Source organism: Taeniopygia guttata, chromosome 27 (genome assembly GCF_048771995.1).
Source record: "Taeniopygia guttata chromosome 27, bTaeGut7.mat, whole genome shotgun sequence".
In the NCBI taxonomy this organism is placed as follows: Eukaryota; Metazoa; Chordata; class Aves; order Passeriformes; family Estrildidae; genus Taeniopygia; species Taeniopygia guttata.
In genome coordinates, this window is record NC_133052.1 from 218,978 (window position 1) to 245,577 (window position 26,600).

General features: G+C 43.9%; 1 protein-coding gene across 15 annotated transcripts in view; it reads left to right on the forward strand.

The window, feature by feature from the left end:
- Positions 1–26,600, forward strand: part of TANC2 (tetratricopeptide repeat, ankyrin repeat and coiled-coil containing 2) — a 151,637-nt gene that overhangs the window by 62,905 nt on the left and 62,132 nt on the right. For all 15 annotated transcript variants that reach the window (XM_072919093.1, XM_072919095.1, XM_072919097.1 and 12 more), the window contains 4 exons: positions 292–399; positions 15,770–15,918; positions 18,404–18,590; positions 26,091–26,354. In XM_072919093.1, coding sequence (XP_072775194.1) covers positions 292–399; positions 15,770–15,918; positions 18,404–18,590; positions 26,091–26,354 — 708 coding nt within the window. The remainder of the gene's footprint in view (positions 1–291; positions 400–15,769; positions 15,919–18,403; positions 18,591–26,090; positions 26,355–26,600) is intronic.

The window sequence follows — 26,600 nt, forward strand, 5'->3', positions numbered from 1 at the left end:
ATTTGCTTGCTATAAAAACTTTAATAAAGTAGAAGAAAAGAAAATGTTTTAGAGTATCAGGAATGTGCCTCAGTGTTCACACACTTTGAAGTCAGCCTATGCGGTTTGAAAGTTTAACCAAGAGCCATCTCCTTTGTAAAAAATGTAGATAAATTTTTTTCCTGGGAAAAAAAAAAAAAGGGTAACCTGATATGAGTCTGACAGTGTCGTTTAGTTAAGTGCTTCCATCTGTTGCTTGCTATTTCCCTTACTCATGACCTCTCTTTTTCTCTCCCCCTCCTTCTCCTTTAGCCCCTCTGAGGAAAGCAAAGTTTGTTGAGAGCCCTCGAATCCCAGAGTCCGAGCTTGGCTCCCCAACCCTCTCTGCCCAGAAGCTGGATGTTGATGCATTCTGTCCTGGTAAGCTGCATGCGAAGGCTCTGTGCAAACAGGGGCAACAGGCAGAAAGACTTTTTAAATGTAGAGTATGGCTCCTTTGGCTAGATGGTTGGTTGGACCTTCCCTAACCAAGTTTCACTGTCTTGGAAATTTGAATAAGCATTAATTTCTGCTAGTTGCCCATTTATATTTGCTTCTTGCAATTTTGCATGTGGCTGCTCTCTCCTCAGAATAATATTGGAGGCCTAGAGAGTTGCTTTTGAGAAGATAAAAATAAGCCAATAAACATTCTTGCTTTAAATTTAATTTTTAATGCTAGTCTGCTGGAATAAAACCACGTCTCAGAAACATCATTAAATCAGCTTAAAGCAAAACTGTGGGGCCTTGTTACCTGCATCCAAGAATATTGGGGTATTTACTTTTATTGTGTTAAGAAATACCTTCTAATTTCTATATCCTGTAGCAGTTGCTCTGAAATGCATACATGTTGCTTGAGGCCTCTGGTTGAAAAATAAATAAAGTGGGTCATGTCCCTTCCTGGCTCGACCCTGTTCATGTCTGTCAGCTCAGGCAGGCTTTACCTAAATCCCCCAAGCCCTGGCAAACCCAGCACATGTGAGTGCCTGGAATCTGCAGCTCAGTATCCTTTCCCAGATTCTTCCTCACTTGGAAGTGGCAGGCTGGGGAAGGCTAGAGACTGTGGAGGTGCTGGGAGGAGGGTGAAAACAGCAGTAAGTGTTTTAGTGGATTCTGTGCTTAATTATGCAAATTCTTCCTCTGGCTTTCCTTGATAATGAACCGAAGGGATCCATACTCACAGTAGGCTTTGGATGGAAAAAAGAATGTTTAATATGTTGAAATGATGTGCAAATATGTGACATCTGCCTCTGAAATCTGTAGCTACAGTCACCAAGGTCATATTAATAAATGTCTGTGAAATTAGGGTGTTGCTTATTCCTGTGGCTGATGAACTTGAAGAAGAACTTACAGAGTACTCAAAACTGGAGGAATTAATTGAATGTTGTCCAGATTTTGAATGTGGGCTTTCTTGAATGTATTGTCTGAAAGAGAAGTTGTCTCAGAAAAATCAAAAGACAGTTCCTGTGCTTGGCAATACCTAATTTGAGACCACAGTTGCCTTGAAAAGTGCTGCTCCTTTTTCAATCATGATGAATTACAATTAAAATTGTGCTGCTGTAGCCTTTTTTTCTAACAGAACGGCTCCAGCTGTCATGTTTATAATTGTTAATAATTATAAACTTCTTATGATTGCATCCACAGAGAATTATCATTGCATTGTAAGATTAAAAAAACATAAATTCTACATTCCCACACCCAGACATGTGCCTCCCCTCTTATGGAGCTTTGGAGGGCAGGACTCCTGCCAAGCCCAGGGATGGGCTCTGACAATGGGATCTGCAATTTCTTAATTTTTTTTTTTCTGCTATTTGATCTTTTTCTCTTGTTGATAGTTCAGTGATCTGAAAGGAAAAGTGGCGTTTTGTACTGCCTTGAAGTGTCATTAAAGGAACATGAAGTGTCATTAAGGAAGGAAAAAAGTGGCAATGGCAGAGTTGTCACAATGGAACCAATAAGGTTGGAAAAGCCCTTTAGAGTATGGAGTCCAACTGTAAACCTTGCTCTCCCAAGGCCAGCATGAGACTATGTTCCCATGGGCCATCTTGTTGTACTTGGAATAGAGAAATGAGATAAGAGCGGAACAGTACATGCCAGGGAAGAGCATGGACTTGGAGTCAAGGTAGAAACTGCAGGCTGGGAATCCAGTTTGTTTCAGTTTCCTTAAATGTGATCCCAAGGACCCGTTAGGGAACTGCTCTCTTCATGTGTGCCCATGTCCAGGGACTGTGGCCGGACTTATATGGGCAGTTGGGACAGGCAGGGGAAGAGGGGAGGATAGAATCCATTGGGGAAGGATTTCTGAAGTTGTTCATGGAAGAAACTGTCCAAATTTATGGATTCTTCTATGAAAGTAGCAGTAATGTGTGGGCTGGAGGCTTTGCTGGTCTGGAAGGCTGGATTCCAAGCTCAAGATATACCACCTTGGAAGAAATAGGTAGGTGGCTGGGAGAGGATCATTGTGTAAAGAGGTAAAGAAAGAAAGAACTAAGTTGTGATCAACTCACAGGAACCAAAGGGGACATAGCATCCAGCTCCTGATGGAAAGGTGGAGGAAGAGTCCTACTCTGGATCTTGGCAAAGCTTCAGGCACTGCCTGGAATCAGTTTTCCAAGGAAATACAACTCCTTTCTTCTATGCTAGGCTTGCATTAACCCTCTTCTAAAATGTGTGCATCCTGTGAAGATACACACATAGTGCTAAATCCCAAGCATTTCCAAGAATAACAGTATGAGTTGAAAGAAGGAAAAAATTAAGCTGATGATCTGCCATGCAGTGGAGGGGAGGTGGAGTGGTTTTTAATTTGATCCCTGACAAAAAAATGTAATTAATTATACACTTGAAAGCAGTTTAAAACACTAAATAGCAAAGAAAAGAGAACATTAGCTACTCTGCATATATAGGAATACCGATTTCAATTTGAGATGCTGAGAGGTGAACTTTGCTCAGTATCAAAATGTTTATTTTAAGGCTTCAGGCAAATTTCAGCACATTCCAGGGAGGTGGTTTCCTGAGCAACTGCAGTGCCACCGCTCGGCCCCTCATGCTGCTGGGGGGAAGATTTGCTTGTGACATCTTCAGTGTGAGTCAGTGTGGGGGAGTGACGTGCTCCCAACTTTCCAATGCCAAGGAAGGAGGAAGAAGATCACAATACCGAGTGGTATCGTGGAGGGAAGTTCTGATACCACGCACAAATAGTAAACTTTGAAGCTTGGTATAATTTCTTTTTTTATTACATTCCTTTTATAGAGAAAAGAACATAGATATCTTTAAAATTTTTAAATCTTCTTAAATGAATTTAGAAATTGGCCCATATTTTATAGTTGTTGCAACTAAGATGATGGCAAAAATAAGCTGTTCCATGACTTTGAAAAACTCCTTTCTACCAGAATTATCACAGAATTACAGAATAAGCTGAGTTGAAAGGGACCCACAAGCATCATTGAGTCAAATTATGTTTCTGTAGAAGTGTTTGTAGTTGTAGTTGTTCAGATTTCAGTCCTTGACTTGAAGTGTCCCTGGTGGAGGAGTTCTTCCTTGTCTCTTCCCTGTGTGGGTAATGAGGCCCTGGCACAGGTCTCCCATCCCTGGAAATGTTCAAGGCCAGGTTGGACAGGGTGAGCTAAAAGGTCTCCTCCAACCCAACCCATTCTGTGACTCTGTGACTTAGCAGAGACTTTATAAGGAGAGTCTTGGAAGGTTTCTGTTCCCTCTTCCCTCCTTGTCTCTGCTCCAGTCCTGCAGACACTGTTCAACAGAGGCATTTGTGTTTTCCCTCTTGTCAACCCTCTGAAGGCAGGGAGGTGGGGGATGATGCCCTCCCATCCATCATTGCTCTTCAAGGAGGATAACGTAGAATAGCAGGAATTGACCTTCAAACCTCTGTTGTTCAACTGTCAAACCTTTTCTGCAGTGATTCTAGTGACTCAGTTTAATATGTAGGGGTTTTCCTCCAGTTTATCACACCTCACTCCTGCCAAGAGGCCCTGCTTGTGTGGTAAACACTGTCCTGGCTTCTTGGTTCTTAGTTGTGGTCACTAGGGCATCTTTCTTTGAGCTGCTTTTTGTTTTTCATGGTAGCTAAAACATGTTTTGACTTCTAAGTGCTCAGAAAATCTGTTTGAGATGGATGGTGCTTTCAGGTAATAGCCTTTTGCCTCAGATTAATGTTGCATTTTATGTAACTTATTACCTTGTCATGGTGTTTCAAAAGCTAAGTTATGACATTGTCTTTTAATTTGATTAACTCCTTCTTCAGAAATTTTGGGACACAGATCTTGAGTGTCTGGTTCGCTTGTTGCACATTAGGCTGGCAGGCATCTGTTTTCATTCGTGATTGAGTTAGGAATCACTGCAGTGCCCCCGCCACAGACAGGGAGAAGAGTGATTTACCATGGCAGCAGCACTTGTGTTCATCTCATCGCTCCTTTTTCTCTTCCTTTGGTTAAAGAATCATTGAGCTTGACATCTGCTTGCTGCTGCTTCTCTCTTTTTTTCACGTAAAATGTGTATTTTTCATTTTACACTATCCACGTGTTTCTCCTAAACATAACAAAATGCTTCTCAGGTCTTAGAAAAAGCCCTTTAAGAGGGAATGCAGGAACCAGCACTCCTCTCTGATTTTTCATTGTGAAAATACAGGCACTGAGCCAAAAAAATCCTACAAAACCCCAAATAAATTTAGCCAGCAGGATTCTGGTCCAACCTTTGTCATATTGAGCAGTGATGAACTGGGAGGAAGGAGAGGAAATAAACCAACTGTGATCTGACAAATGCTTTTACTGTTGAATCTTGTGATTGTCCCAGCACTGTCAAGCCCACTGACCTGAAGGGAATGGGAAATCATTGTGATCAGCCCTAATTGCAGAAGAGCCATGATTTGGCACACTGGTTGCTATGGAAGCGATTGACTTTTCTCATGCTGTTCCTGAGAGGATGCTGTTGGTTACTTCTGCTAGATCAAGAGATGGAACCAGTTTCAGAATAAACTCGCCTATTACAAAACAAACCCCAGTCTGGTCTGAAGTTCTGGATCAGAGGGAGGAATATTGAAGGTGTTGCTAGAGTTCCAGGTGTGAATCCGTTTGGGATTGGCCACAGACCAGTTGCTGTTAGGTGTCACTGAGTTTGCTTGAGCTGAATGTTGCAACTTGGAGAATAGTGGCAGGGTCTGGAGTTTAGGATTTATTGAATCTTACCAAAGAGAGGTTGTTCAAGATAAGAAGTGAAAATAATACAAATCCCATAGATTATTCCCATATGTTTTAACTGTTAAATAACTGGAGACAACATGCTTTTCTTGAAGCTTCCTGGTGCAATCTGTTAATACCCAACCCTTACAGGGATTGGGTGCAATCTACCTGGAGGAGAAAAAAAAAAAAAGGAAGAAAGAGGGGAAAAGGCTGTAAATTATTCAAATTCTGGTTTTGTGATGAACTGCCCAACTTTAAAGTGTTGTGACTGCTTTCAGAGATGTAACCTAGATGACTCTCGAGGTTTGTTTTGCTTCAGATACTTCAGCAGCAGCAGCCTAGTGCCTCTGGCTGCCCATCCAGATGGATCCCAGGGAGTCTAAGGAGTTGTTTTGCCTCAGCAAGCGGCAGTGCTCGCTTTCAGCTGATCTGTTGGGAAACAGTAACATTTTTGTGCTAGTACTTTGGCTTTTTGAATATTTATAGCTTTCTGCCAGCGAATAAGTATGTACATAAGCAAACCAACCCTGATGGTTTTTCCCTGATGAAACTGTCAGTGTTGGACCTGCGAGGATCAGTGTAAAACCTTTTCTTCCATATCTGAGCAGGTGGGGCAGATTTCTCACTGACTGAGTGACTCTGGCAGAGGAGTTTCCTCTTCTAGCATATTATTTTTTGATAAGAGCAGCCCACACTGATGCTCTTGAATCCCAGCAGAGTTTGGCTTGGATGCCACTTTAAAGATGGTCCAGTCCCATCCACTGACATGGGTAGGGACACCTTCTAGAAGAGGTTGCTCCAAGCTCCATTCAGCCTGGCCTTGAACACTTGCAGGGATGGAGGCAGCCACAGCTTCTCTCGGCAACCTGTTAGGAAGTGTGTGTGCTGTCAGGCACAGTCCCAGCAAGTGTCCATGCTCTGCTCTAAAGGAGAGGAATTTTAGTTTTGTCATAAAAATGTAGCTGGAGGAGAGGGGAAAGAAAGGCAACTTTCTGCAAAAGTGCTGGGGCATTTTAGCAGTGTAGTTAATGGGTAATGCTTCCCTGGATCAATGTTGCACCTCCCTCAGTAAACCAAACAAATGCATAATTGTTCACCTTGTCATGGTTCTGTTCCTACTATGCATCTGTCAGGCTGGATTAGCTGTGTGCTGGCACTCAGTGGGTCCCAGCACAATGACAGCCTGACCTGTTGGTGATAGCACTATCACAGTTGTGTTTGGGCTCCTGCTTGTAATGCCCTCGATGTCGTTACACAAACTTCATTTTCCCTCTTAGTTCCCTGTTGAGTTCTGTAGGAGTTCTCTAGGTGGGGTTTAATTTGAAGTTAGCCTTTGCCTTGTGTTTATGCCTGTCCTAAGAGGAAATGCAGGGATGCTAAACAAGACAGAAAGGAAGGAGATGAGGGTTGCTAGAGGTCTTGGTCATGGTTGTGCTGTTAGTGACTAGAGTGACTAATCTGTCCTCTCTTTTTCACTCTGGCTCAGATATTTATTCCCAAATACTTTAGGGTCTAGAGGAAGTGGTCAGTAATTCTACTTCTTTTTTTCCTACAATGTTTTTGAGATGGTTTTTGTTTGTTTCACCTCTTCATGGAGGCAATCCCCTCAGTATTCATTTTACCATTATTGTTAGCTGTAACAATAGAAGAAGGGGTGGTTGCATTTGTAGGAAACTGGTCATTCTTTTATAACACTGGTTCCCATGTCCCAGTGCCTACAGATGAAAGTCCTTGAATTTCAGTGATGCTATGGAGGGCTGCCCATAAGTGAAAATATGCAGTGCTCTGAAAGCCACACCGTGACTTGTGCTCTCTTGCCAGTTGCTGTGACTTCCTCACCCTCCCCAGGGCTGCAGAACAAGAACTTCTTTATTCTTATCTAGTGTGACTGTTGTTCCCCTGGTGAAATGGGCTTCAATCATCAGCATTCCCTCTGTTCCATCTGCTCAGTTCTCCAGGGCAGCACAGCTGCCCTTGGACCCTGAAGAAAGGAGATCAACTTGCGCATAACCTCCTGTACCACAGTAGATTTTCCACCTTATTAAGCAGAATTTTTTACGTTTTATGTCACTAATTATTTAACTCCAAATCGCTTGAAAATAATTACCTTGAGTCCAAACATGACCATTTTGGTCAGCTGCCAGTTTGAAAGTGCAGCCCTGCTTGGAAGCACTGGTTGTGCCAGCCTGGCTGGTATGTTTTAGAGAAAGAACAAATTTTAAATTGATCTCATCGACATGGACAGCAGTCTTCCCTCTCCAATCATTGAAGATACACAATCAGCAACAGCCCTAGACATTGGTTCTGTTAGAAATTAGCCCCCAGAAGAATCAAGAGAATAACAGACTGGGTTGGGCTGGAAGGGACCATTCCACCTGCTGCCAAGGGCAGCAAACCTTCCACTAGACCAGGTTGCTTTCAGCCCTGTCCAGTCTGACTTGTTGGTTTAAAAGCTGGCAACACTAAATTAGTCTATTTCTTTAGCAGTTACTACATCCAAACAGAACTTTTGAAGTCTTATTCAGGTATGTAATGGTAGGTTTTCAAGATTGTTGTCAGTGTTGTATTGTAAATGTGTAGACCATAATTTAGTCACATTTGCTTTTAATAAATTTATACTGAGAGCGTGCTAATAGATCAGATCAGATAAGGACAAGGTCTTTGTCCTGTCTTGCCTCTTGCTCGTGACTTCCCTCTTAGCAGTGGTCAAAGGTGACAAGTGTCATTTGCCTTGCTAAACGTTTGGCTCGTTTTAATGCTCGTGTTTTGACGTGGCAAAGCTGCCTTGGAAGAAGGAAAGGTGTTTGTCAAAATCGTCTTCTACAGACTCTTCTCCCCAGTAAAATTATGGAAATACTATGTTATATATGTATGTATATATTTCTGAAAGTCTCCTCAAACTTTCTTTGTGCCCCTGTTAGTTAACCAGGATTGGCCTTACCACAAAGGGAGCAGGTTTTTCAACATTCTTGTCAGACTTTTATCACCTGATCGAAATAAATGATGTGAAAAATAAGTGGAAGGAATGTGAGAGGTTTTGAAAGAGAGTTGCTGGAATTAAAGAGATTATTTGGGTGGTTTTGATGCAACTTGCTGGTGGAAGTTCGGAATTTTCTTTTTTTTTTTTTTTTTTTTTTTTCTTTCTCTCGTGAAATTTTGTCCCATTTGTTGCTAAGAGACAATAACTACTGATACATAAGAGAACAAAAGACGTGGCTGGGAGGAGGAGGAGGGAGCAGGGTGCAGCTGGCTACTCTGTTACCTGAGGGGTTTTCTCTTTAAAAGGGCAGAGATGCTGCGAGAATTTGGCTGGGGGTGAGGGGCTGGGCTCGGATGATCTGTGGTCGGATGATCTGTGGTTCTCGGGACCGGAGGAGGGACAGCCGGGCTTCGGTCGCTGCCTGGGGGATTCGCTGCCACTACGGAGCTTTTGTCCTCTCACTGGTTCCCTACCGTGGGTGAGCCTTTGCTTGTCAGAGCAGCTGATAACTGGGACCTTACTGCACCCAATCTGACTGGAAAGGACCTTCAGCATCCATTCGGATGCCTCGAAGGAAAACCCGGGACCCCGGTCCCTCGCCTTTCCGAAGGGCGCATCTCCCCGGCTGAGGCGGATGCTACGGGGGAACGCGGCTGGCGCTGCCTCGGGCTTTTTCGCTACTCTCAAACCCAGCACCCCGTGTCCGTCCGCCGCCCGCGGCTCCTGCTGAGGCTGCGGAGTTGTCTGTTAGGTTTTGTTTGCCACCCGCGGGGGGTGTGCCAGCCTCTGCCGCCCCAGCCGGCGCTGCGAGCTTCCCGCTGCAGCCCGCTCGCCGCCCGCCATTCCGTGTGGGGAGAGGCGGCCGAGCCGCGGCGCAGCGCCCCCTGCAGCCCGGGGGCCAGTAGCGCCCCGGCCGGCTGTGCTCGGAACTGCACGGAGGGGGGCCCGCCCCGGCCCAGGCCGCTGCGCTGCGGTGTTCGCCAGAGCTGCTGTTTGTTGGGCTTGTACTCATATATACACACATGTACGTACGTATATGCTGGGTATGTACACACATACAGCCTGCTCGGTGTGTATACACATATATATATACACACACACATATATACTGTGTATGCGGTGTTCGCCAGAGCTGCTGTTTGTTGGGCTTGTACTCATATATACACACATGTACGTACGTATATGAGTGTATGTACACACATACAGCCTGCTCGGTGTGTATACACATATATATATACACACACACACATATATACTGTGTATGCGGTGTTCCACCAGAGCTCCTGTTTGTTTGGCTTTTACACATATATACATACATATATACACATACACCCTGCTGTGTGTATATACACATATATACTGTGTATGCGGTGTTCGCTGGAGCTGCTGTCTTAAGATGGTAGTGAATTTACATTAGCTGCTCTGGCTCAGAAGGGTTTGGGATTAAAAATTGCTTTCTGACCATTCACTTGAAGGACTATTAAAGAGCATGATCAGGAAAAGTGGTGGAGAGAGAACAGTATTTATGTGTTGTGCTGAGAAGAATTTCTTTTGTTTTAATTTCTTCTTAGGGGGAAGGTCTTTGGAAGGAGTGCAAGAGGCTGATGTAGTGGGATTAATGGTGGGAATTTGTGCAGCTCCTTACAGATGTTATTGGATGGAATAGGAGGCACTGAGGGAAGCTGTAGGAGCACAGGTTGAATTGGAAGTGCAGATTAACACCTCCACAGTTCAGTGTTGGATTTTGGCTGACAAGAGGGCTTTGATGTCAATATCTAGGGAGAATATATTTGCTTTGCCACTTCTCTGTGGTGGGATGGACTTTAGTCAGACCATTTTCCATTGCTGACAGAACTACTAATACTTGATTCACAGAAACGTTCATGTTGGAAAAGACCCTTAAGCTAATTAAGTCCAACCATTCCCCCAGCACCACCACCATGTTCGCCACTAACTGTATCCCCAGGTGCCACGTCCACAAGTTTTTTTAACACTTCTGGGGATGGGCACTGCACCACTGCCCCTGGGCAGTTGCTGGACAATCCTTTCCATGAAGAAATTTTCCGTAATATCCAATCTAAACCTCCCCTGGCCCAGCCTGAGGCCGTTCCCTCTCCTCCTGTCCCTGTTCCCTGGAGCAGAGCCTGACCCCCCGGCTGTCCCCTCCTGGCAGGAGCTGTGCAGAGCCACAAGGTCCCCCCTGAGCCTTCTTTTCTCTCCTGAGTCCATTTCCAGTTCCCTCAGCTGCTCCTGGGGCTCCAAACCCTTCCCAGCTCCTTTCCTTTCCCTGCTCCAGCCCCTCAATGTCTTCCTCAAAATTGACCCCAGGATTGGAGGTGCAGCAGTACAAAAATTGACATTTTTAGAGATGCATATAGGGCCACCTTCATGTCTTAGTAATTAAATATATTTTTTAAATCCCTTCTTGATGTAAACAAGACTAATAAAAACATCTTCCATTAATTCTGAGATTAGGGGGATATGCAGAAATGGTCAGGGATATTTTCAAAATGCAGCTCAAGTGTATCCAGAATAATTTAAAGCAGATGTACATAATAATGGGACAGATTCAGGTCACATGGAGGTAGGGAAGTTGTTAGATGAAACTCTGCAGTTACATAATTGAACATCAGGGTCCTAAATGGTATACTTTATTTCTGCCCTTCCATAGGTGCTCACTTTTTGCACATAGCTATTCTTTTTTTCATTGCTAATTCAAGAATTTTTGATTTCCTAAAGGTAAATCAGTCTTATACTCAGGCAGATTCAGGGACGGGTGCCTTTAAGGGAACTGTTACCCAGTTCTTTTTAGACACTCCCTGAAATAGATTTCAGCTGGTTTGAAAGTAAAAGTACAGCAATTAAACTGAAAATATTCTGTGGACTACAGATGCATTGTTAATGTCTCCCAGGGGCACTGCCCTCCACCATTTATCTAGAATTAGATGAGGGTGGCTATCAAACCAGTCACAGAATTACCAAATAAATCATGAAGAAATTTCATTTGCTTGTAAGCAATTGCAGCTGAAATATGTGGCAGCTTTCATATAGGAATTTAAAAGAGGTAACAGAAACACTATTTGAAAATGACAATGTACAGAAAAACATTGGGCATTTTGAATGTTATGGTTTCTTGAGAAGAGCAAACGTAATAACTCTTCTGTAAAATGATGTTTTGGTTTTAAATGAATACTCTAAACATTTATGAGCACTTATGAACTCCATCCTGCTTCATGTGATGCCTACAGAGGCGTTAGAGTTGACTCTTTCAGAAATCCAAAGGGTATTTCTGGATAAGACATCTGAGAGATCTCTGTAAAATTGCTCCTAAATGGCCTAAATCAGGTAAATTCCAGGGTGAATTGCAAATATCTGTTGATATATTTAAAGTGGGTTGAATTTTTTGAAGAGAGGATCAGAGGTATTAAATTGCTTGATAAGCTCAGGTTGTATTTCTAATTTGCATTTTTGCAGTTCAGTCAAAGAAAAAGTCATTAACTAAAAAAGAGGCAGAAGTAGATGGAAAGTATGGGCGTGTTCACTGCTGGGTTCTGCTAAAATTGTTCACAATAAAGAGAAGAAGGTATCTGTGGGAGCCTTAGGTGGCTCTGGTGTCCTTTCCAGTACCATTTCACTGCAGAGGGCCTTGACATTAAAACTTGCTGACAGCCAACCAGGGCTTGCTGGGGTCCACCAGCAGAGGGGCAGGATGGGCTCTGCTTTACTGGGCAACAAGTACTGGGCAAAGCACTTCAGTAGCCCAAGTTCTATCATGCCAACAAAAGAATGGCCTTTTTTTTTCATTTTCCTTGTGGAATAAATGCTTCTCCTGTTTTCATTAGGAGCTGAATTCAGCCTTCCTTGCCATAGTTAATTTGGTACGTAGCAGCTTTACCAGCAACTGAGGGATGTATTTAAGACGTGTCTACTCCAAAGCACTTGGAAGACCCAGCCAGACAAACGTAGCTGACTTGGAGATGTGACAGTGTGCTGGGATACAGCATTTACCTGGCTGTGAATGTTGGGAGATAGTTCCTGAGTGATTCCGTTAGACGTAAATGACAGGAACAGCAAAGTAAAGCTCTCAGCTGGCGTGAAAACCCAAGTTACATGGTTTGGTGGCCAAGAAGAAGCTGACCCACCACCCACCTGGCTTGGTGGGTGGCTAGTCACTTTCCAGCACAGCAGCACACCAGCTCCCAAAAACCCTTTTCCTCCTGTTGTTTTGTTTGTGTTTATATAAAAATATAAGCTTCCTGCTGAACATAAAGGGACATCAAGTTACACAGTCCATAGAACTATTTAAAATACAAGTGCATGTGCAGTGAGTCAGGGAGGGGTTTTACTCTTCTTTAAAATTCCTGGTGCTAAGCATTTGGTTGTTGCTTTTAGTATTAGTGAGTGTTGATGCAGAAGCACGTGAGCTCATGTAGTAAGTGCAGCAGCTTCAGACCATCAGCATGTTGGGGTCTCTTTAATCCACTGTTTGGCTTTGAGTTTGCATGTACACAGTTGAGCAGTGTGTTACTTGTTTTTGATATACCACTATTATTGGAGTTAACTGGGGGGTGTGTTAGAGCTATTGTAGCTGGTTATAGCAGTGGTGTCAAAACAGTTAAAAATATCTCAGGTGAGTTGTGTTATCAATTCTGTGCTCAGATTTCCTGGAGAGATGGGAAGTGTGCTGAAGTCAGGGTAAAATGTGGTTACAGCACCAACTGGATAACACACAGGAAAAGGGAGAAAAAGCCAGTTATGCCCTCTCACTGAATTTAGGAAGAGAGTATTAGGTCTTACTGTCAACCCTGAAAGGCAACATATAGCTTTTTTCCATAATACCCATTCACAGGCACTTCAGAGCTGTTACGTCTGTTCTTTGACATTCAGTTAAATGATTCCACTTATTTTTTAAGACTTCAGGAGAGGATAATCCAGTACAATGGTGCTTTGCTTAAATTCAAAGTTATCTGTACTTTGAAAGCTAGGTTATAATAAAATAATTGATAGTTCTATATGAAATATGGAGGTCTCACAGCTCCACTGCTGCACTTCAGCTGGTGATACCTTGTACCGTGACCAGCATCTCAAAGGGAATGAGCATGGAGTGACAAGACAAGGCAGAAGAAACTTGAGCTGAAGGAGGTCAGAGTTATATGAGGAAGAAATTATTCTTGTGAGGCTGGTGCCTCAGGAAGAAATTATTCCTGTGACACAGGGTGCCCAGAGCAGCTGTTGCTGCCCTGTCCCTGGGAGTGTCCAAGGACAGGTTGGATGGGGCTTGGAGCAGCCTGGGATAGTGCGAGGTGTCTCTGCCCATGGCAGGGGGTGGGAATGGATAGGCTTTAATGTCCTTCCCAGGCCAGACCTTTCCATGATTCTGTGAATTGCAATCACAAACTTTGGGTTTGGGTTGAAGGGATCTTGAAGATGTGGTTCCAACGCTCTGCCATTGGGATTGTTATCAAAGCACATAATTATTATCCTCTATATCTTCAATGCACCTAGACAATGACTTGGGCCAAGGTTGTAGTTTTCTGTATTTACAGGTGAAAGTCTGGTTTGTGCCCCTTGGAGATGTTTTAAGGGTAGTTTAAACGAAGCGGGGAGTTAAGGACAAGGTTAAACTCAACCTCCAGTGAGTGAATTTTGGTTGGGAGTTGTTCCCAGCATTAAGCCAAAGGAAACTGGCTGTGCCCAGTGCCCTGCAGCTGCCTCACCTGGGCACTCCTAAATCCTTCCAGGTGGGCAGCAAAGAGGTAGATCCAGCTGTTCCTTTCTGCCCCAGATGTGTAAGTCAGCATAATTTGATTATTTTTAACATCATGGTTGTGAAGACAGAATAGGAATGCACAATAAGCTGTGGAGCCATATCCAGGGAATGGCTTTTACCAAAAAATCTACCTTTAAATAGGTAGTCTAGCTTTTAAAGAAAGAAATAACCTTGGAAATAAAAGTCTCTCTAGTTTTTGTTTTACATAAATGTCTCTCTTCTGGCTTGGGCTCCTAGAGCCAGTAAATGCCCACAGATTGACTGTGGGTGGTCAGCAGTTCCACAAATTGGGCCATCCATTTAAATTTGTCTCGCTTAAATCTATCGGATTCACGTCAGCATTGGCTCAAGCAGTACAATGAGGATTCAGTGACTTAGACAGCTTATGTGGACCTACTGTATCATCCATTTTCATAACAGCGGTGGAAGGACAGCTGCAGATGCTCAACTCCCAGAGCTGGTGGTGCATAGGAATGCAGTAGTGGTTGCATGGGAGATGCTCCCGGGTTTTTAATTTGCAGTAGTGCAGATGAGACGTCCAAAAATTGCTGTAAGCTTCTGTGAGCTGTACTCTATGAGATTAAATGTGAATTTCTGGAAGCAGCTGGCTTAAATTTCCTGAGGTTTTGTACATATCCCAGGTTCCATGATTTGTGGGTTTCAGTTACAGTTATCAAAAAGCAACATTTTATTTAAAGTAGCATCCTTTTACTGTTGTCGCAGGCTGAGTGCTGGAAGAGCCCAAACCAGGACACAGCTAGGAAATGGAGATGGGCTCTTTTCCAGATTGTACATTATCAGATGAATAATTAACTGTAGACTAATTGCAAATCCTAATTAGTCTTCTATAACTGCACTAAGCACAGTGTTACTTCAGTGTAAAGTGGTAAGAACTTGACCTTCAGGCTTTAACCCTGCTATTGGTGTGAGCAGGAAGGAACTTGACTTTCAGATCCCAAATTACATGTGTGATACTACAAGTCAAAAACCTCCACAGGTTTTTGTTCCTCCTTTTTTGTTATCAATGTGTGCCATGTATACTTGGCACAGAAATGCCAGTATACATGCTGGGCTTTTTCCCAGTGTGCATTGCTAGCTAGAAACTCGTCTGTGCTGCTTTCCCTACAGGTGGTGGAAAAAAAATAGAAAAAATCATTACGAATGTTAGTTTTGGCCTGTTTCAGACTTGATGGGGAATTGGCAGGCAGGCTACTTTGTGGTGTGGGCCATAGGGTCAGTGCAGAAAGTGAGTTGTATTTGGAGAGACTTGATTTCCGTACGACTGTGAGTGTGTTGGGACAGCAGGTAACAGTGGAAGTTGCGCACGTATTTTTTGTCCTGGTCTTTCCTGTTAACTACTCAGTAGCACAGGTTGGTTGCTCTGCAGTTCATGGAGCACCTTCCAAATGGCTCTTGTAGCCTTGTCTTCTGTGTAACTTCTCTGTGAGAAACAGAGGGAAGAGAGCAAGCACTCTTCTCCAGTGCTGGTCCAGAAAATCTTGTTCCCTCGTAGCTCTGCTGCGTCTGCTACAGGGACAAGATACCTAGGTGTGCTTCTGTGGGAGGTGCTGAGAAAATAATGAGCAGTGAGAGGAGAAGCAACAGTTAACATTGGAATAAACTTATATCTATGGTACATGTCCTAAAATTAATGGCCAGCGTGGAATGGTAAAACAGACTTGAATAACATGAATAACCTGAAAACCCGGATACTGAGGGTACACAACAGGTGCAGGTGTTGTGTTGGTAAAACCACTGAGCAGCAGTCAAAAGTAAACAATTCCTGTCTGAATCTGGTTTTCTTATGTTTAGGTGATACTGAGCAAGAGCTGGGACCCCCTCCATCCGTAGATGAGGCAGCGAACACACTCATGACGCGCCTGGGCTTCCTCCTCGGAGAGAAAGTCACGGAGGTTCAGCCAGGCCCCCAGTACAGCATGGAGGTGCAGGACGAGAACCAGGTATGGCCCCGTCCCAATCCCCAGCGGCATGGGTTGGGGATGACTGCAGAGTTTGGGAGAGGGTGGTAATTGTCTACTTCCATGGCAACCCGGTGTCTCGTAACAATGAAATAATGGTGCTGAGGTAAAGGTTGTATCTCCTCATCACACGGTGACTCATCCTCACAGAACAGCAGGCCGTGGTTCAGGGATCAGCCATGTGAGACAGTTTCTGTTGTTTTTCTGTTTCTGCAAATGTAGGAGTGGGCAGTGTTTCTAATCAGATTATAGTGACCAAAATAATCTGTACTTGCTTGGCATCTTCTCTGTGATATTTCAGAAGTACTTCAGTAGTGTTACATAAAGACTTACGGTCTCTGCGGAAGGGAGAGGGAAATAGTAATAGCCTCATTTTACAGATAGTCATGGTTCTTGCTCGTATTTGCCCAACAAGGTGATTTCATGCTTGAAAACAGATGAAGAAGGCAAATCATAAAATCTTTATTGTGATGGAGCTTGTTACACCCCTGGCTGGCTGGAAAGCTTTGGGTTATGATACAGGTTTTGTAAAAGGTGTCTGAGCCTGAGTTTCTCCTTCCTTTCCCTCAGGTATAGACAATTAAAAGTTTTGCTTAGAGTGAAAATAGAAGGCCTTTCCCCCCACCCCTTTTTGTATTTAAATTGACAGACGGCTAATCCAGTATGTAGCAGAAGAGCACAAAACTCATCAACCACTTCCAATTCTCTGTTCTTTTAATTGTCATTGAGTGACTCTATGAGTCACTCAAATATTTAACATAAATGTAATTCAGAGAACCTGAATTCCTTAAAAAGAGAGCCAGTGAAAAGTGGCCTGTCCTCAGCACAGAATAGATGTGGACCTGTTGGAGCATGTCCAGAGGAGGCCATGGAGTTGGTCCAAGTGCTGGAGCCTCTCTGCCCTGGAACCAGGCTGGGAGAGTTGGGAATGTTCAGACTGGAGAACAGAAGGCTCCAGGGAGACCTTAGAGCCCCCTCCAGTGCCTAAAGGTGCTCCAGGAGAGCTGGGGAGGGAGGTTGGACAGAGGCCTGGAATGACATGAATGGCTTCCCACTGCCAGAGGGAAGGGCTGGATAGATGGGATATTGGGAAGGAACTCCTTCCTGTGGAGCTGATGAAGCCCTGGCACAGGTGCCCAGAGAAGCTGTGGCTGCCCCTGGATCCTTGGCAGTGTCCAGGGCCAGGTGGGGTTGATTGACTGACACAAGACGTTTTTGATTTCCTGCATGAGCTAGTTTGATTGAGAGCCAAGAAATGTGATTTTGTAAAGTTTTTGCCTTTAACACATATGTTACACTTTTAACACTTTCCATTCAATTTTTTAAAGCAAGTTGTGGATTTAAAATGGACTGCGCTGTACATTGGGCTAGAAAATGTCCTTTTAACAGGCGCCTATTTCAACTGCATGCTTCAAAGCCAAGCAGAGCTTTCTACTATAAATAGTTCCTTTTGTTGTTACCTTTTGACAGAAATTAAAATCCAGTCTTTTCTCTAAAGCCAAAGATGTCTTTGGAGAATAAATAAAAGAAAAAATCTAAAGAAAAAAGCAGACTTGTCCTCTAAACTAGATTGGTATCTTGGGCTGTGTGCTAATTTTTGCATGAAAAAGTTATCCAGGGCCTTTGAATGCTATTCATGTTCAGGAGAAGATAAAGAGAGGCTGGTTCCTCAATTACCAAGTTAATTTTTTCCTTCTTTTGTAAGTGTCTCCTGATGTCAGCACTTGCCTTGAATCCTGGAATACTCAAGATTGGAAGTGACCTCGTGAGGTCAACCCATCCATGCACCCTTGGAGGCAGGGCTGGCTTCAGGTGGTGATCAGACTTCTCAGGGCTCATCCAGGCAGGGTCTGAAGATCTCCACTGATGGAGATCAGCGGGCTCTCCTGACAGCTTGTCTTGGGGCTCACCAACTTTAACTGTGAAAAACATTTTTCTTCTACCTAGTAGAAAATGTTCTTGATGGAGCCTGTTACTGTAGCTCCTTGTCCTTTCCCTTTCTAGTTCTGAGAGGACCATGGTTGCGTCTTCTCTCCAGGCCCTGCAGATAGTGGAAGGGTGCAGTTATCCTTGGGTCCAGCATACCTGTCCTTTCTGTAGGCTGAATGAACCTTCTCCATCAGGCTCTCCTCCTTCTCTCCATCAACCTCTCCACTTCAGCCCCAGCCATCTCACACTTTTGAGACTTCCTTCTGACTCTGCCATCTCCCACTGGTTGTCTCAGCAAACAAATCCTGTCCAAGCTAAAGCTGCTTCTGAACTGCAGCAAATTTTGGGAAAACCTCTCCAGATCTTCATCCCAAACTGCCACATGTGTGGGGTGACTTAACGGATGTTTTAATTTAAAACTGTAAAGCATTTTTTAACCTCACCAGACAGAGCAAATCCTCAAGTGTGAGCTATAGAAAGACTTTCCCCCTTGCAGTGCCCGTGGTGAGTGATGTGTTCCTGCTTCCCCATTTTCCAGAGCTCAGCAGTGACGCAGCGCATCAGCCCCTGCTCCACCCTGACGAGCAGCACGGCCTCGCCACCAGCCAGCAGCCCCTGCTCCACCCTGCCCCCTGTCAGTGCCAGCGTCACGGCCAAGGACTGCACCTATGGGGCCGTCACCAGCCCCACATCCACGCTGGAGAGCAGAGACAGTGGCATCATCGGTGAGTGCTGGGCCGTACTCCTCCTCCTCCTCCTCCTCCTCCTCCTCCTCCTCCTCCTCCTCCTCCTTCTTCTCCTCCTTCTCCTCCTTCTCCTCCTTGCTGCTGCTGGCTGAGCCCCAGTGTGCTGGGCTGCTCTAACAAGGTTTAGTTCATAGTCAGAGAATCCCAGGATGGTTTGAGTTGGAAGGGATCTTAAAGACCATCCAGTTCCACCCCCTGCCATGGGCAGGGACACCTTCCACTATCACAGGTGAAGTCAGGTCCAGCCTGGCCTTGGACACTTCCAGGGATGGGGCAGCCACAGCTGCTCTGGGCGCCCTGTGCTGTGTCCTCCCCACCCTCACAGGGAACAATCCCTTCCCAATGTCCCATCTAACCCTGCCCTCTGGCAGTGGGAAGCCATTCTCCCTTGTCCTGTCACTCCAGGCCCTTGTCCCAAGTCCCTCTCCAGCTCTCTTTGAGCCCTTTTAGGCAGCAGAAGGGGCTCTAAGGTCTCCCTGGAGCCTTCTGTTCTCCAGTCTGAAAAACCCCTGCTCTCCCAGCCTCACTCCAGAGCAGAGGGATTCCAGGCATGTCATCAACTCAGTGACCTGCTCTGGACTCACCCCGACTGTTTCATGTCCCTTGGGGGCCCCAGTGCTGGATGCAGGGCTCTATTTAGATAGTATTATTTGTGTTTGCTAATTGGGGGAATGGTTTTGCATTATTCAGGTTTATACGGCAGTGACCAAGGTGATCTATACCCCTCCATCTTCCATTCCTCATAGGTAAAGCTACATAGTAGTTGGTGAAAATTGGGATGTATGAGGTTGATAACTTCACATCAATTAATTTACTTTTGGAAATTATTTAAATGGTGCAAGAGGAAGCCTTGGGCAGCTAAATTATCACAAATTTCAGTGAATTTCTGTAGGTGCTGTAGCAGGTTTTCATTTGAGTGATCTGTGGGTTGCAGGTGTAAAGAATATAGAGAAAATATACACAGATTAATTTCTTTCAGTAACTGTACAGGCACAATGGGAAAACATTAATGTTTGTATGATATCAAGCAGAATGATTGTCACTTGGGTGTCTTTACCACATGTTCTAGGTTGAGTATTTCCCCAGCTTAAGATTTTATTTTGCTAACAATTTATCTAGTGTTAAAAAAAAAAAAAAAAAAAAAAAAAAAAAAAAAAAAAAAAAAAGAAAGGCAGGTTGATAATTTAGGGAGGTTAGTTGAACTAGTGGTTAACATTTTGCTTGGCTGATCAGGGAATCTGGGCTTAGTTCAGCTCCTGGATGCCACAGCAACCCTTGCAGCACTTCTGCCTGCGTGATCTTAAAATGCAAATGGGTGAGCTATTCTGAGCTGTGTGCTGAAGTAGGTTAATGAATCCTGGGCAAAGTCACTGCAGGATCCCACCCCCTCACTTCCTGCTCAGCATATCCCACCATCAGAGCTGCACCTTCTCCCACATCCAGCCCCAAAGCTGAGCTGGGCTGGAGGGTCACAGTGAGTACAAGTGAGTGTTTGATCCCAGCTGGGTCCTGCCTCTGCCCAAGCTGTCAGTCAGTTCTAAGAGCTGAGAAAAGGTTGAAAGGATAAAAAAAAAATGTTACAAGGTCCAGATCTTCAAATTTAAATATTCTTTATTTGTAAAAGAAAAGCAATGGGGAATGGGGGAGAAGGTGAGACAAGAGCAGAGGTAGGAGCAAGTCAGCCCTTTCTCCTGTATACCATGGAATCCCTTCCATATAAAACAGAATGGCTGGTGAAAATCCTGACCTGACTGTAACCTCTGACTAGCTTCCAGGATTTTTTGGCTCTCACTATGTAAAAGCAGCCAACTGTTAATGTTCAAAAATCTGCTACTGAAAAGAAAACTGGTCGAAGAATCATGTGCTGCTCTGAGGGAACTTTGCACGTCACAGCCGCTCCAGTGTGAGCTTGGAAGCTTTGCTGCTGGAATGCAGCAGAATACAGGAAAAGCTCTTAGTAATCCTTGGAAATAACCGGCAAACTTTTCTTGCCAGTATGCAAAGCTTATCCAAGTGATGTTCAAGCAGCACTTTATATCATTAGCAGCAATCTCCTATGGAATGGCTGTTTTCATGTGGCGTCTTCCTGTAGAAGAGTGTTCATACACCCCAAGTTGAAATGGGGCCACACTTTTTCCCTGTGATGAGCTGCAGTCTGTTCCCCACTGAAGTGTCAGGGGATCACCCTGTGCAGGGACATAGGTATGAGGGGAAAGCCGCTTAAAAGGAAAAGCAGTGAGCAGTGGAAATCCTCTGGCCCCACTGCTGTGGTGAAGTACACAGGTCTGATACTACATGGATGAGGTGGCTTCACCTAGATTTTGTGGATTTATTTGATGGAAAATAACATATAAAGGAACCCTATTCCTCCTGGGAATCCCCGGCCTGTAGCTTCTTCCAGTTACTCTTTTTTTGCTATTTTTTTTCCTTTTATTCCTAAGCTTTTATCAAGTGCTGCCTTCTAGAGATGTATGTGTTTCTGGGTTAAAAATAGGTTTCTTAATAAATTTGTCTAAGTGCTTGCTAAGCAAAATGATGCTGCTAAGCAGAATAGATGCTGCTGACAATGAAATAAGATGGATTTGTTTCCAACTTCATCTGCTTTGAGAGGGGAACATAGCTCAAAAGGCACATCAAGATAAATTTAACTCAGGTTAAATATTTTTGTGATCTTACAGTTAAAGCATTTGAATTCTGACATTCTCATCAGTATTATGAAATGCTCTGTTTATAATGAATAACATTTCTGAGAATTGCAGATCTTTTTTTGAATCTCTATGGCTTCTAGTTGGGTTCATTCCCCAAAGATAGTTGATGTTTTGGTAAAGATCATTAAGGCTGCTACTTCTGCATTAGAGTTGGGACTTTTTTGACAGATTTCTTTAATGTTTACAATAGTGGAGTGTGCTTTACAACATTAATTACCTTGTTTCTGCAAGTAATAAACTGCAGTTTCTAAATGGAGGCTTTGCTGAGCTGTTCTGTCTCACAGTATTTCCAGGGAGCTGGGCCCAGGAGGTGGGAGGGTCTTGCTCTGTTGCAGTCCTGTTTTACCCAGACCTTGCATTTCTAGCCTGAGTAGCAGCCAGGATAGAGCCCTGCAAGGCAATCACCCCATTGGTCGTCCCATTCTTTATCCCATTTCTCATCCTGCTTGTCAGTGGTGCAGCAGGGAATTCAGATCTAGCACAGAATGGATTTAGGGTCAAGTGATGCTACTGTCAAGGTATTTTTCATTTTGTTTTAAGACCTTTTGCGTGCTCACTGTGATTTATAACACCCCCAGGCCTGACACAGAAATGGCTTTACCTGTTTAATGTCTATTTGTGGGATTGTTTATGTGAATTAAGCCAGTGATCTTAATTTTCTTTTTCTCCTATTTGAGACCACTGTTGATAGAGAAGTTAAGCATCCAGCAAGTAGTGTGGATTTTGGACTCTAGCCTTGAGCAGGGCAGACCTTGGGGGTTTTGGGATTGGGTTTTTTTGTGTGGAGATGCCAGAAACTCACTGCCTGGTGGTGTCCAGCAAATAATGTTCTAAAGATGCACCACGGTTGTGGGGCACAGATCCTGTGTGAACGCACAAGGCTGCCACCTGCCCTTGGGAACGGTTTGGACTTATACTTTCTGCCTGCCAAATTTTTCTGTTTGGCAGCTGAAGTAGTCTGGGGTGATGTGGCTATATTTAGGTATATCCTTCTGTGGCTGAGTTTATGGAGGCTTATGTAGATTAGGGTAAAAAATTTATTTCACTCCTTGCCAACTTGTACGTGTTAGCTGGGACATATCTAATGGAATGAGGCAAGAGGTGCTGAAGTGAAACGAGGTTAGTTTAGGCTGGGTTTGTAGCTCGTTGCAGAGTAGCATATGAAAGCTCATTGCTTTGCTGCAGTTATTTCTTTAAATCAACAAAATCCCTGTTTCTTACTTCAGGCACTATAAATCTTTACATATAATTAATGATACAGCTGTTGGTCATTGTCACATGGGACCTACAAAAACTGCTTCTCCCACAGTTGCAGCTGGAAGGTGAATATAAAGGTTGATGTTTTCCAGGCATGGTCTTTGCCTTCAGGAAAATTGGATGGGATGGTAAAAATTCCCTTGTGTGTTTGACTAGAGACATATTCAGTTGAAAACCTCCCAGGGCATAGGCCAGCTTGCAACTAAAAGAAAAATAATATTTGTAGCCTGTAAATATACAAAATGGTCTTGAGAAGTGTAGTGCTGTTTGTAGTGCTGAGGTGCCATCTTGAGAGGACTGCTGCTGCTTTGGTACAGCTCTGTTATTTCCCCAAGGAAATTAAAATATTTCACCCATGTTATTTACAAAAAGTTCTAATCAGAACTTCTTTCCAAGGGAAACAAGCCATGTTGGAAAAGGGAAGTTTGACAGAGGAAACACAGGAGTGAATCTTGAGTGCACAAAGCGCAGTGGGATTGTGAAGCGACTCTAGCCCTTCTGGAGTGTATTCCCTCCTGGCACCACAGTCCACGTGCCTGCAAAGCTGCTTGAAGCTGGTGCAGGTGGTGCTGGTGCTGTGAGTGATTTGGGATTATGGGTACAGAGATTCAGCAAATCCCAGGAAAAAGCTGCAGACAGGATTGCGGACAGGCACCACGCTGCCTGCACACTCATCCCAGGGGCTTTCCATGGGATATCATCTATTATGTGTTGGATGACCTGGATGCCCCAAATTCTGTTTGTCCTCACATTAAATAGCGTGAGACTATGCCAGTGGAGACTGGAGACACAGATATGTATCTATAAATATACAGATCTATATGCACACATGTCCATATTTATGTCCCTGTGGTATTCCTTCAGTGCTACAGCAAACCTCAGCTGTTTGTGCATGTCAGGTTTCTCTTGTTCTGTGTGTGAACAGACTGTCCTGTTCTTCTCCATCCTTGCAGTGACTTGTTTGCTCCCAGCAGCCACCAGCACACACTGTGGTCAGCATGATCTGATGGAGCAGGGCACAGGCATGGCAAAGTTCTGATTTTTTTTTTTCACCAAAGTTGTGCTTTTTTGTCTGGATTTAGCAATTGGAGAGCCTCAAATGTTCTTCCGTAGCCTCTTGTGTCCTGGTGGGCTCCTGCTGTGGCACTCCCAGTGTGTCCCACCTGTGCCCTGATGCTTTAGGTCCGTTGGATACAGGGGTTGAAGGATCTGCCTCTCTGCAGATGGCTAAAGGCAAAAATTCCTGCTCTTTGATAGATTTGAGTTCATCAGTGTGTCTCTTCCCAGTTTAGAGCACTCTGTCAGTTCAGAGGTTTTTGAGCTCTTGATTAATGAGGTTTCCTTGTGTTTAAAAATCATAGAATTATAGAGTGGTTTGTGTTGGAAGGGACTTCTAAGGAGCAGCTAATTCCAGTCCCCTTGCACTGTCCCCAGGTACCACAGCCACATATTTTTTGAATGTTTCCAGGGATGGCTATTCCATCACTGGCCTGGACAGCCTGTTCCAGGACTTCACCATGCTTTCAGTAAGAAATTTTCCCTAATGTCCAACCTTCACCTTCCTGGGTGGAATTTGCGGCTCTTCCCTCTCATGGAATGGAAAAGAAGGGGATGGGATGGGATGGGACGGGACGGGACGGGACGGGACGGGACGGGACGGGACGGGACGGGACGGGACGGGATGGGATGGGATGGGATGGGATGGGATGGGATGGGATGGGATGGGATGGGATGGGATGGGATGTTTAGCAGCACTTAGATCATCCAGGGCTGTTCAGCAGGTAAATTAATCCACAGGGAACAGTCCTAAATACCTGATTCTATGACGAGTTTGCACATAAAATAGCTTTAGTATAAACCAGAGAAAATTACGTTTAAAATTAACACAAATTGTTGATTAGAAAAAGGGGCAGCAGGACTTAATAGCTCTTTTTTCTTTTTTGTTGTTTCATGTAAAGAAAACTTATTTTGACACATAGTTTTTCCTCAGTTCAATGTGTTGGAAGATGACTGATGTCAGCTGCTGATTTGTTTCTACAAAGACTAATTAGACACATACTGAGATAAGCTTTTTGAATTAACAGATTCTAATGGATCCTAATGGATCAATGCGGATTTTTATCTGTGAATAAAAAACATGGCATGCCTTGCCCTGCAAACCCAGTCTGGAGTTTTTTTCAAAGATATTTCTCAGACAGTTGAGGGAGCAAGAGAAGTGTGTGAATAGCTGTTTTCTGTTTTTATCTGCTTTTCTTATCCTAAATCATAAATATGTTTACCTGACAGCAAGCCTATGTATAAATGCCAACAAATAAATACCAATTCTTAGAAGTTTCATGTGTTGGTTTTAAATTTCAAAAATACATTGCAAGCAACTAAATTTTGGAACATTTGATGAAATGCAAAGGTATTGAGCTCACTCCTTAGAAAGAAACCCAGTATTGACTAAGCCATAGAAATAGGGGTGAAGATGGAAGCTCTTGCAGAGTCTGTTAGGATGGATAAAGAAAAACTTTCCCAGAGAAGCGGTGGCTTCCACTAGCCCAGGTTGCTTCCGCCCTGTTCTTAGCAGTGTCCAAGGCCAGGTTGGGCAGGGCTTGGAGAGCCCTGGGATGGGGGAAGGTGTCCCTGCCCATGGCAGGGGGTGGGACTGGGTGGTCTGTAAGGTCCCTTCCAGTCCAAACCATTCTGTGATTCTCTAACACGCTCAGATAAGCTGGTGTGAGTGTTGGGACCTTGTCCCAACTTGTGACTATTGTGACCTTGAATGAATATACTGGGGACTAAAGATGAGAGAAAAGTCAACAGCCCAGGGGATTTACAGCCAGGGGGTAACTGTGCTGGAATCCAGAAGAGAAAATGCAAATGGGGAGAGCATGGGGGGTGTTCTGGATCAATTGAGTGTCATCACTTCCCAGTAGGAAAGTCAATATAGCAACAATCCTCATCTGTAAAATGAAATAATATGGGGGAAACTGAGTGGATCACAGTTAAAGCTTCATTAAAACTTACTGTCAATCAAATGAGATAAGGGGTTCAGTTTCTGAACCAAACTAATCCATGGGAGCTCGTTGTTTCTGGCAGGTCAGTGGAGGCTTCTCAGTGTCAGACCTTGCAAACTTCTGCAAACATTTCCTAGAAAAGGAAAGGTAGAAACTATGATGCCAATTAAAAGGTATGAGGAGGCATGGTAATGTTTCCTCCTAAATAATTTATGTTCTTTCTGGAATGGTGTATTTGAATACAATACAACACAGAATTTTTAATACTCTTTGTAATTACAAATGGCTTTTAACAGTATGAGCCAAAACATTAGAGCTTAAATGTTCTTTTGGAAGTCGTAAGCAGAAACAGTATCATTAAACTAAAATCCATAATCTCTGATTTATGTGGATATGGAAAATATGATGAAGATCATTTTTGTCTGTTGCATGGCTCAGCTCAGCATTGAGCAGCGTGTGTTCAAGCCATTCTTTCTTTGTTAATAATTTGGTTTATAATTTCTTTCTTCAAGCTACATTGACAAGTTACTCTGAAAATGTGGAACGAACTAAATACGGAGGGGAAAGCAGTAAGGAACTTGGATCTGGGGGAAACCTGAAACAGTGGCAATCCCAGAAATCCAGCATGGACTCCTGCCTGTACCGTGTGGATGAGAACATGTCGGCCTCCACCTACAGCCTCAACAAAATCCCCGAGAGGAACCTGGAGACGGTCCTGTCTCAGTCAGTGCAGTCAATTCCCCTGTACCTTATGCCACGGCCAAATTCAGTAGCAGGTAAGAAATTCATGTTTGTGCCTTTAGGTCAGAGCCAGACACAGCACACAGATACCACATCCCTTCTTGTGTTTCCTTATCCAAAAAGAAATCTCCTTCCTGGAGTCATCATCCTTAAGGGTGACAAAAATTGGTTTTTTGTTTGGCTTACTGGTTCTAAATGAAAAATTGCTCTGTGGAAAACTGTTTCTGATGGTGTTTAATGGTTATTTCAGCAGTTTATGATCCCTTTCTTACAAAATTGTA